This window comes from Vespula vulgaris, chromosome 25 (genome assembly GCF_905475345.1).
Source record: "Vespula vulgaris chromosome 25, iyVesVulg1.1, whole genome shotgun sequence".
NCBI classification, from domain to species: domain Eukaryota; kingdom Metazoa; phylum Arthropoda; class Insecta; order Hymenoptera; family Vespidae; genus Vespula; species Vespula vulgaris.
This window is the reverse complement of record NC_066610.1, coordinates 748,886-761,112: the sequence shown is the minus strand read 5'-3', so window position 1 is coordinate 761,112 and position 12,227 is coordinate 748,886. Positions and strand designations below refer to the sequence as shown.

General features: G+C 26.9%; 1 protein-coding gene and 1 long non-coding RNA gene across 2 annotated transcripts; one reads left to right on the top strand and one right to left on the bottom strand.

Moving 5' to 3' along the window:
* Positions 1 to 2,432: 2,432 nt before the first annotated feature.
* On the bottom strand, positions 2,433 to 5,582 carry LOC127072424 (uncharacterized). Its single transcript, XR_007785419.1, has 4 exons — positions 5,324 to 5,582; positions 4,906 to 5,025; positions 3,999 to 4,821; positions 2,433 to 3,142 (listed from the first exon to the last, which is right to left on the bottom strand). It is a non-coding gene; the product is annotated as an uncharacterized LOC127072424 (long non-coding RNA).
* Positions 5,583 to 8,462: 2,880 nt separating this feature from the next.
* Positions 8,463 to 9,824, top strand: LOC127072295 (uncharacterized). The gene is made up of 3 exons (XM_051012596.1): positions 8,463 to 8,513; positions 9,269 to 9,554; positions 9,677 to 9,824. Exons 1-3 carry the CDS (start codon positions 8,510 to 8,512, stop codon positions 9,822 to 9,824), a joined length of 438 nt encoding a protein of 145 aa, XP_050868553.1. The 5' UTR covers positions 8,463 to 8,509.
* The last annotated feature ends 2,403 nt before the right edge of the window (positions 9,825 to 12,227 follow it).

The following is a 12,227-nucleotide window of genomic DNA, read 5'->3' as shown; positions in this document are numbered from 1 at the left end:
AAAGAACAAAGAGAAAGAAGTAGAAGTAAAAGAAAAATTCGAAGTTATACCGCGAAGAAAGTTTTACGTTTGAAAAGTTTAAAATTCAGAAAACCTAATTGCCCGTAATAATGAAAACGTCATCTTGCTCTTCGTCGTCGTCCTCGTCGTTGAAAAGTTTCGTACGATATGCCATTAAAACTTTTTCTTTCTTCTCAAACTCATATGTCATCATCATTTTTCAAAAAAAAAACATTATCCGACTTCGGACTTTTATGAGCGAACAGAATTATAAAATATTCGAGGAATAACATAGAGAAGGATAATGAACGGTACGAGTTTAAATTAAGCTCATGTTGTGACTAAAAAATAAGCTTTCGAAGAAAAACTGTATCTTTTTCTCTTTCTCTCTGTTTCTGTCCTTGTCTCGATCTTACTGTCTTTTTCTGTCTTTCTCTCTTTCGGTTTCTTCGATTGCTTTGCAACGATCGATGACTATTCGTACGAGAGTCTATGCAAATATTATCGTCAGTCACGAGAAATCCTTCTACGAAGCAACAATAAACATAGTTATCATGAAAGTAAGATATGAAAATTTGATTTTTTTTTCTTCTTCTTGGTTTGATTCCTATTCGCATTTTAAACAGAAGAATAATTGAATAAGACTTTTTTTTTTTCTTTATCTCTCCTTTCTTTTTTCTTTAATCAAGTAATTCGACATCGAATCATTAAAACTCGGTCTTAATATTTTGTTTAATTACTTCTTTTCTCTTCTTCTTTTTTTAATCTTATTTCTTAAGTTCGTTTAAAAAGAAAGTTCGTTACAAAAGAAATAAAAATCTGTTGATTATTTTTATTTCATTACTACTCTCGTATTTTATGTCTATTCTCATTTTCTATTTATATGTTTATTTATTTATTTTCTTTCTTCTGATCTCGATGTCTTAATCATCATTGTTCCATATTCGTAGATATCAAGAAATTATTGTTTATTTATTTTTCAAAATATTTCTTACAGTAAATACAAAAAATATTTTTTCATTCATATGTATGTAGATTTCTTATAGACGAATTTTTATAAAAAATGTTTTTGTGATTATTAAAAGAAGAAATTAAAAAAAAAAGAATAAAGAAAGCTCTTACTTGAGTAAATTTAGTTATATCATATTTATGATATTAATAAATTACGTCATATTTATATTTAATTTGTTTTTCTTACTTGATTTATATTTATAATTAATATATCATCTTACATTATTTCATTTAGATTCTTTTTTTATCTTAAAAAGATCTTCCTATTGAATCATGATAAACAGTTCGCATGAAATTGTAAACGTAACAAAATAACTTCACAAATGTTTGGCAATATCGTTCAACAAGAATTTCAATGGAATCGGTAAGACAATTTAATTATTTTTTTTTAACAAAAAATTGGTATTTAAATAAATCGAAGGGCATTTTGTAAAAAACAAAATAATCTTTTATTTTAGTTATACTTTTCGACATTCAAACCTATTTTCATATTCTACAAAAATTATTCTATTTAACATCGATTAGAATCAACTCAATTTAAAAATTATTCAATTTAAAAATAATTTTTAACATAATAAAGTTTGTGATCGAATGGACGCCATTTTGAAAATATTGGATATACAAAAATTCAACTCGAATTATTATTATTTTTCTTTCTTTTCTTCTTCTTATTTATTACAAGCTCTGTTTCACTAATAATTCAAATTCATTCTTAAACACAATAAATAACTCATGTACTACTATGTTGACTGTGTAAACTATATTTACTATGTACACTATGTGTATACTATGTGTAGTGTATATTATGTGGTATTAAATTTATTATCTAAAAAATAAATTATATATGAATAATATATAAATTATTAACAAATTTATAAACTTATGAATAAATTTGTGATAGTAAATTTACAATTTCAAGCTGCAAAAGTAAACTTACTATTCTGATGGTAAATCATAATAAATTACAACTAATGTATGCAATGCATTATGTGTCTATAAATAGTAGCTGAGAAAATTTCTAAGTCAAATTTTTAGTAGCAAAATTTCAGCAGAATTTGACAATCACAATTTTTTATAGTACCTTTAACGGTAATAAAATTTCACGTTTTATGTGAAATTAACGAGCAACTGTGAAGAATTCTGAATATGTTCAACAAAACTCTCTCTGCTTCTCTTCTTCCCTTTCTGAACCCAAATGATCTTCTGTTACTTCCAAGTAAACAAAAAAATCAAAAATAATCATTTTTCTTAACAGCACTTTTGTAAACAATATACTACTTGTTCAATTTTCTTCGTTTCGAAAAAACTGGTTTTGAATTCTGACAATCAACCAATCCAAGATGAAGTAATATCGACAATTAGAAAAATATTTCGGAAAAAGATATTAATTATTAAGTCAAATAAAATTTCAATTTGATCAATTATAATGGATAAACATTTTTTTATTTTTAATATAATTTTATTTTGTATTTAATACATTTTATATTTTAATGTCCGTAAACCTTTCAAATATCCTATCAATGACAAAATTCGGAAGAGATTCTGATACGAGAGCACGAATTTCGATTCGAGAATTTCTCTCAGAAGCAAACGAATTTTCTTTTTCTTGATACGAGAATTTGGATTTGAGAATTTCACGCACAAGTCAACGTTTAACTCGTTATCGTAACTTGTTATATTTCTCATTTGGAATACATGCTTTATTAATTTCTTTTCCTTGATATATTCGATGTTTCCGTTTGGATAGTTGGAAACTATATCGACAAATCAGGGCATTGTGAAATTTTGAATTGTGAAAATTTTGAAATTGACTTACAACAGACAAAGGATATCGTTGAAAACCTCTTGTCTTTTACCTGTTGACAATATTATTGAGTATTATTATTCTCAATATTATTCTTAATTCGAACATAGGAACTAATCAATTATTGTTTGCATAATTTAATCCATCCACTATTTTTAACACGTTCTACCCATGTGTCAAATCTTCCATAAATTTTCAGGCGTAACACTCTGTTTTATTTTTTTCTTTCTCGGATGATTATTTAATACGATACACAAGATAAAAATGAAACTTCTTTAGATTAAATTTTTAACGGCACTTCCTTCGTTTCTACTCATCCAAATCCATCTGTAAACGTAAACGTAAATATAGAGACATTCTCCATTTCTTTGTCATACTTATTAATTTTGATATTTCCTCTTTTCTTTCTATATTAAGTTTCTTAATCTGCTTCTAGTATTAGATTGATTAAATGAGTTATATTAATCAAATAATATGTTTCTAAATAATGTTTTGGATATGCTTTATCAGACGTTTTAACAAGTTATAGAAGTTTCCTTAGAAAGGAAACAAGTTATAGAAAAATTTTTTAAAAAGTTATAGAAAACAAACATAACAAGTTATAGAAAAATTCCTTAAAAAATGTAAATCTAACACTTCGCATCTAACATAATTACAATTTTGATTTGTAATTATCATTAACCATTGAAAAATTATAAATAATATATAAAGACACTCCCGAGTTGCAAATATGCATAAAATAATACTAGAACGAAACAGAAAATGAGAAGGAGAGTATTATATGTACTATTCCACTAATGTTAAATTCGCTAACTTCATGATCCAATTTTTAAAAACTGTTGCATTCAAATTAATGAAACTTCCTTAGGTTACTATTATCCGCAGATTAGTTATAAATACTTTAAAAAATTTACTCTTCCATTTTCTTTGAATTACATATGATAAGATTACATATTATAAGTAATTACATATCATTTGAATTACATATAACAAATAAAATCTTTTCTCTTTTTATGCTATATCTCTATGATTTTAAAGATTTAGTATCAAAAGAATGTTAGAAATGAACTTAAAAAAAATTAAGAGTTAAACTTAAATAGTTGTAAACAAAACTGATCATTTGTTTAAAACAATAAAGCTTTCCAGAAATTGTGAGTAACAACTAATTTAAAGAAATATTTACTTTATAGTAAAAATAGCAGTCAAAACCATACATCTTCTTCTGTATTATTCAAATGAATTCTTCTTCATCTTACCAAAGATGAAATATTATCTTTTTAGACAATATCTAGGTTTGTAGTTTTGCATTATCAACTCGCTTCTTGTTCAGTTCTTTCAGTATGTTCATTTCACCCCTACTTCTTCCAATCTGCCGTCATTATCAGCAGTAAATATGATAACAACATCATATATACTAAGCTTCAATGTATAGGAGTCCACAAATACATTTTTTTGATACACTTGTTCACACAATGTTAATGAATGATTCATTTACACTGTTTTCTTTGCTAGACATTCTTCAATACATCAGAATTTGCCAAATCTCTTTAAAGTGGCCTTATAATCAACATAATAAATTCAGGTAAAGAATTCTTATAAATAAAGTTATGCTCCAACTATTTTATATTTCTAAATTGCTTGAAGAAAAGTCTTGAAGCTGCTTGTCATCCATTGGTATTATATGGAAGATGGTTATACATACAGCTTTTTTTATAACATTTAAGTTATATCTATTGTATCCTATGGCTTGACCATAACATTCTAATGGTTGATCGATGATACTGTCTGGTAGATAATCCTTAATAATCTTTCCATTAAAAAATGACCTTTTAGATAGGTTCTCCTTTCTCCATTCAAGTCATGTTTCCATTCTTTTCATTATCCTTATAGTTATCCGATTTAAAACATTGTTCATGGCTTCTACAATTTCTATAAAAAATTAATGAACTCCACAAACTAATGCATTTACTTTATCGATGTCTTCAGTGATGTTTATTCTCCATCCACTGCAAATTGCAAATTATAAAGTCATTGAATAATAAACTGGTAATACCCAAATCTATAATTATATCAATATGTTTATCGCTTACACTGTCTTATTTGAATACACTTTATCGGACATTACTAATCTTGTTTTTCAAAAATTTGAAGAGATGATTTGTATTGCTATGTATTGAATGAACTTTCAATCCTAATCTCTGGCGTAATTTCTGGAATAAAAGGATAAGTTCTCCAATATCGATATGCTTTATTTTTTTACTTTCTTAAAGCTTTCTTTTAACTCTTGTCGTTGTTAAATATTATAATTAATAAGAATCAAAACATAACCAAGTTAAAACGGAAAAAATTATATACACATCATAAACAGAAAAAACATTGCTGCTCGATCATCAATTAAGATAAAAAAATAAAAACGTTTTAAGATAAAAAAATAAAAACAATTAAGATAAAAACAAAAACGCAATAAAAATTGCAGATACTATTTTAATAATAAAAAATCAAGGTCACCTTCTTCTTATTAAATGGCGCTATATAACCTTTTCTACGTAGATAACATCGATGTAGATACAATGATATAGGAGAAAGATACGTTTGTTTAATAATTTCTCGAGAAAACCTTTTTCAATCTCATAATTAATCTTATGAACGTGTAAATTAAACAATAATCTTATTCAAGAATACTTTTTCGCTGAATATATTCCAGTAACTTCTTTTTCACAATATCTAATCGCAGTGTACAGACCGTATCGTGTTATGAATACACGTGCTGCTATAGAGGGCGCACTAACGCTCGGCTGACCAATCACAGAGCAGCTTTACGACCAATGAGAATGCATCGAATTACATTTGGTTCGATTCTAGAGACAAATAAAGACCGCCGAAAAGCCCGCTCATACAAGATCTGTGCACCATATCCATGAGATGTAATTATTAAAGATAAGTTTTTACAAAAGAAGATTCCGGAATCGCAAATTCAAGTAAATATGAAACTTTCGAGATACGTAGAGCATAGGTATGTATTACGCAATTTCATTTTGTTGCGCAAATTCATCTCAAGGGGATGAAATCGAGCAATGAAAATTGGTCTATTTTTCGATTTTATATTGTCATTAATAAATCATAAGAGATAAAAGACAAAGTTTCAGATAAAAATGATTTCTTTTAATTAGGACTAACTTTCCACAAAGTACATATCAATTATTTTTATAAATGGATATAAGTTATAAACAAAAGTATTAATAATTTTTTTTGAAATTTATTTTTTGAAATCAATCTGGTTAATTATTAACATATTAAACTTATACTTGTTTAATAATTTTTCAAAGATAATTTAAATATTGGGTTAATTACAAAAGTTTAGGTTATATTATAAGAAATATCAGAAGTCATTTAATTTCTGTTTTAAGAATATTCTTACATACGATTAATATAAACTACAAAAAACATTTAAAAAAAAAGAACACCTTCAATAAAAATTATTTCAATATGGCGGATACGTCTTTGGCCTTCAGCTTCTCTTTTAGAAAAACCTGAAAATATCTAGTTTCAATTGGAATATTGTACAAGAACAAAATGTTGCGGCAAAACGAAGAGAGTGTTATATGATCGATACTATTTATGATCGATTAATCTTTTGTAAAAAGTCCCGAAGTTATGGCTCTCGACTGGACGCAATCGTCACGACATAGTAACAAATACAGATGTAAACGATAAAATGAGACGATGTATACTTCGTATTATATTGTTATAAACTCGCAGCGGAAACTATGAGAGTAAAGGACAGAATTTAGTTTCTTTACTTTAGGGAAAAGTAAGATTGCATGTAACAAAACAGACAACCTAAACCCGATGCAGACCAGCGACAAATGATGTAGGATGACTCATACTATTTGTTCGTAATTTTAGTTGTTGAAATAAAAAATTGGAAAATAACCAAAAAAATGTTAACAACAAACGGTGTTTTCACACAATGTAGTATTAGGCCAAGTACTAACCGTGATTAACATTGCTCAACTTCAATGATCCGACCAAAATAAGTGGTTTTCAACGCCATTTAATCGTTTTCTTCTATTAAAAGTGGTTTATATAGTGTTTCTGTTTTTATGAAAAGCGATACATTATAGAGTATCTTCATTCATACTAAATAGATTAAGTGTGTAAGTAAGATCGAGTGTATGATTTAAAAGAGGGTATATATATTTTTTATATATATATAAAAATTGTGTCAAGATTTTAATTTATTAAATTTCAATGCTAGTTTTTACCGTCTAATTTCAATTCGTAGGTTTCTTCATTGCCATCAAACGATATTATCGGCGGTATAGATTTCTACCTTATTTTAGGAGTTATTAATGAAATTATTAAATGAAGTTTTATCCTGGGATAAATTGATAGATAATTATTTGTTATTAGCCGATGTTAATTAATTAGTTAGTAAAAGATATTAGTGATAATAATTATTATTAATATTTCTTACTAACAATTGAACTACAATAATTACTATTAGTATCTATAACTATTACTAAGTATCTGACTAATAAATTAGTTAGTAATTATATAATAATTATTATAATAATTATTTCTAATTATGGTTATTTGTAAAAATATGCAATTTAAATAAATACGATATAATTTTTCGAATATTTTCTTTCTTTCCAAACGAACTTTTTCTATGTACTGTTATTAATAGTTTGTTATGTATTGCGTATGATTTTGTGTTCATAAATATAATACATAAGTATTTACATTTAGTGATGTAGAAACTAGTCTTTTACTTGATAATAATATATGTTATTTGTTTGTTCCTTCACGATTTTTTGAATCGAAAATTTGATATTATTTTCATATACAATTTTGTAAGGCTTCTCGTTGTTTTGAATACCATTGCCGAAATTGCCGTCGACAATTTTAATTTGATTATTCAATATATGTACGTTTTCAAAATGGCGACAATATGATCCTACATATATTAACTTTAAAAATGAACAAAATGGCCGAATAATTTCCATTCAAATTTTACATTATACTTATATGTATTATGAAGAGGTTCTGTTTTACATTTAAAACAAATTGAACAATTATTTGAAGAATGATGTCCACTTAATTATATGTAATTTAATCTAATATAATTTAGACCAACCGTAAAAGCGGTTTATTCGTTATTTTTTGCTTCGCATTGTATTACAGTACTTCATTAAATGTTATTTATTTTTATTATTATCATCACCTTTTCTTTTCTCTTCTTTTCAGGTAACAGATTTCTCTGATGCAGTAAAAGCGATGACAATCAGCAAACGTTTGCTTGGTGTGTCAGGAATTTGGCCATTGGAAATTCGCGACAGTTTATTTATATCGGTTGCGATATATGGCTGTGTTTTCAATATATTGGCATTATTAGATCTGATAAAATATATTAAAGATTTTCGTTACGTTATGGCGAACGTAATGGAGAACATGTTGGTATTAATGACAATGATAAAAATCTCAATGTTACGAATAAAGTATCGTTCGTTATCCCGATTTCTGATCGAAACCAAAGCGGACTACACAGCTGATAATTATAAAAACGACGAAGAGAAATTAATTTTTTTAAAATATAACAGAATTTCTTATAGATTCGTCGTTGTTTTGTTTCCTTGGTCGACAATTATAATTCTTCTATATTATTTTAAATCTGTTTTACCGAATGTACTAATGGGTAATTTTCTCGATCATTCTAATTAATTAATTAAACATTTTCATTCGTTTCAAGCAAGATAATAAAAAATGGATAAAGAAGAATTATTTTCATTATATTTAGTCATATATATGTAGGTATATAGTAAGAGTAACCATAAGTATATATTTATATTTTTTAAGAAATAAATCATTTTGAGTTTAATTTAAATCTCGGATGTGAGAACGCGTATTTTGTTCGTCTTATTTCGTAAATTAGATCATGGATTTCTTATTTTGAACAAAAAAGAAAATGGTTGAAAAAATGGCCGACACTATTCAAATGGCAGAATCAATGTAAGAAATATAACCTATGAAAAAAATTAAATCAACTTAAATGGGAAGCCAACTTAGCTGGGAAGTTTTACCGAATATACTTTCGTTATTACACTTTCAAATTATCAATACAAAATATTTCGGAATGTTAAATTTATCTCGGCTCGTATTATTTATTAGAAAATAATAATTTACAGAAAAAAATTGCAAACGGTCATGAATAACGATGATGAAGTATGTAGTTGGTTAGAAAATAAGAATAAAAATCAAAAAAGATTTGGACTCATATGTGTGTTGAACTTTGAAATTATTGATTACTTACGGATACCGTTAGTATATACCTAAATCTGTAGATATGTACTCATAAATTTTTTTTATTTCTTACGATTAAATGTTAAAAGTAGGGTCAAAATAAAAAACAGAACATATAATTTTTTGAATCACTTATAATCTTCAATGCAGTTATGACAAATTCTTCGGTGGAATATAAATTACCTTATAAAATAAAACCATTATTAAAGCCGCACGATGCAAAAAGTTATGCTTTTGGTTGCATACATGAATTCTTACGTACAATAATGGTCATTTCCGGATACGTCGGAACTGATTGTTTGGTGACTTGTACCGGTTTTCATCTTACCGGTCAATTAGCAATATTTAACTTTAGAGTGAAGGATGTTTTAAATGATTCTTATGGTTCACGACGTGGAATTCAGAAAATTGTTCTTCGACATCATCGTATAATAAGGTTATAATTTTTAATATTAAGATGCATTAATATTACTTCAAATTAAAGCAGATTTTTTTTTCTTTCAACTTGAGAAACAACTCATTCCGAAAATAATTGATCTTACTTCGTATTTGTTTCAGATTAGCGGATATATTAGAGGATAGTTTTAACATTGTTATTGGTCAACAATTATTAGGGACAACGGTACAACTTTGTATCTCGAGTTATCAAATGCTCTCTGTACGTATATATCACTCGAATCGAATCACATTTATTTCTAATAAATAATTCCTAATTATTTAGAGTTTTGCAGTCGTCGAAAGAGCAGGTATAATAACATTTGTTATGTATGAGTGTCTTTTATTGAGCACATTGTTTGCTTATTGCTATATGGGAGAATGTCTCCTCGAAGAAGTAATTAATTAAATTCTTATTTAATTATAGTTCAGCATAAAATTTAATTCAATCGTTTATTAATTCGATTTTGTTTCTTTTTTTTTTTATTTATTTTCTTTCTTTCTTTAATCCAGAGCATGAACTTGTGCGAAGCGCTTTATCTTTGTGATTGGTACGAATTATCGACGAACGATGTGAAATCCATTTGCATTTGCATGATTCGTGCTAGAAAACCATTGCGATTGACTTGTGCGAAATTTTGCGTTGTGTCATTACGCACTTTTACCGACGTGAGTCGTAAATATTTTTACTTCTTATTTTCCTCTTTTTCCATTTTTACCTATCATCTTCAAGACACAAGATTCCTTTTTTCTTAATTTTTAAGTTATTATTTTTTTAATCGACATTTTATTAATTGTTTCTTTTTTTTCTTCAATTTAATTTCCGTTGTTTTCTCATGACACTCTTTTTTTTTAGAAATTGCTATATTTATTAGTTTTTCGTTATTCTCTTTTATTTATTCGATTATTTACATTATAATTACGTTTTTTTTTTTATAGACGTGAATTGTTTCTTTTAATATTCTTTTCTATGTATCATTTGTATTCTTTGGTTGTTTTACTTTTACAAAGAAATATTATATTTCATTGATAATTTTTATTTATTAGTTTCAATTATAATTTTGAATATTTTTGGTCGTTTAAACATTTTGATGATCAAACGATTAAAATCTATTATATTTTTATGGATTTTATAGATTGTAAATACATCGATGGCGTACTTGTCATTCTTACGGAAAGTTACTTAAACGAAACTTTTAAACAATTCGTCGTGAAATTAACCTACTAACTGTTTGGCTTAATTTATAAGAAAAATTGCAATAATAAAATTTGAGAAATACTTACGTACAATTTTTATGCTCCACATTAAAGTGGAATCGACTATATCATCGAGTTATACTTTGTACCAGGTCGACAGTATAATTCGTGTGACGAGGACTTCCAAAATTCAATGAATCTGTTCGATCAATTGCTTTATGGTTTGAATAGTCAGTTTCCACTACGTCTTTGCTGTATATAGGTCCCAACATTTTTTTAACGTGAATTAATATCGAACGACTGCGATGACAATTGCAATCGATTGAGAAATCAAATATCACTTTCCAGATAGTACCTATCCAGACTCCGATTTTTTGAATTATTATCCTCCTGTAAAGTGCAATTTTCATTTTTGTCAGAAAAATATATCAAACAATGTTTAACAGATGTCGTTTATTTTTGTATAATCTTTCAACATTTTTTTTCGGTACTCGTAACGCGCGTGAACAAATACAAGCTTATTATATTTATATACAAGCTTGTATTATATTTTCGGAAACAGCTTTTATATCATCTAATATATATTATATATGTTATTAATTTATAAATTGTAGACGGTTGAGAATAAATACGAATGTATGATGTGTGTATGCGATTGTTAACAATGCATGTAATTATACGTGTGAACGTGCTGCTTGTAACGTAAAGAATAAAAAATTTAAACACTCAGTTTGTTGTCCTCAATAATTATTAATCGATTTACAGTAATCGATCTTTCGAGTAATATAACATTTTTAAGATTTGTTCCTTGTCATAATAAAATATAATTCAGCTGGTAAATCTCCACTTCAATAAGTTCACTTTGCAAGTAATCATTTTTGTTTAGATGAAAATATTTTTGTTCAACTTCTTACATATAATGTGATTTAGTAACAGTTTTTGCTATTTCCAGCGGCAACTTCAACAATTTTCAACAATTCCATTTTAATAGCATCCATGCTGCACCACACTTTTTGTACACTTCATAACGATCGGTTAGAGAACTGATAATAAGGAGACTCTTAGAAAGCTAGAATTCAACCACTTAACAATTTGGATACCCTTTAATTTTTTTTTTACTCCATAGTAATAGTGCATGTTTCTTTTTTTTGCTCGAGAAATGTTCACGAGGACGTTACGAGGAAGTTTTCGGCGGATATACAGTTCGAAAACAAAAAAGATAAGGTATATTCTACTTAGAGAAAAAGATAGACAAAAGTGATTAATAAAAAACACCGTCCGTCAAGTCTTGATCGATTATTGTTGAGTCGACTTCATTCGTTAGTGGCTCACCCTTTCTCATTTCTTTTTTTTTGATCCGTATCTTAGATAATAATCAGAACGGACTCAAAATTGTTTCCTCTTTTTTTTTCTTTCTTAAAAAAAAATTCCTTCTTTTCTCAAAACTTGTATTTTCTTTCTCTTTTCTTTCCTTTTT

Bases quoted from the DNA above. Each gene is read 5' to 3' on its own strand.
- LOC127072295 (XM_051012596.1), top strand. The intron at 9,555-9,676 runs GTTATAATTTTT...TATTTGTTTCAG, and splicing joins CGACATCATCGTATAATAAG to ATTAGCGGATATATTAGAGG.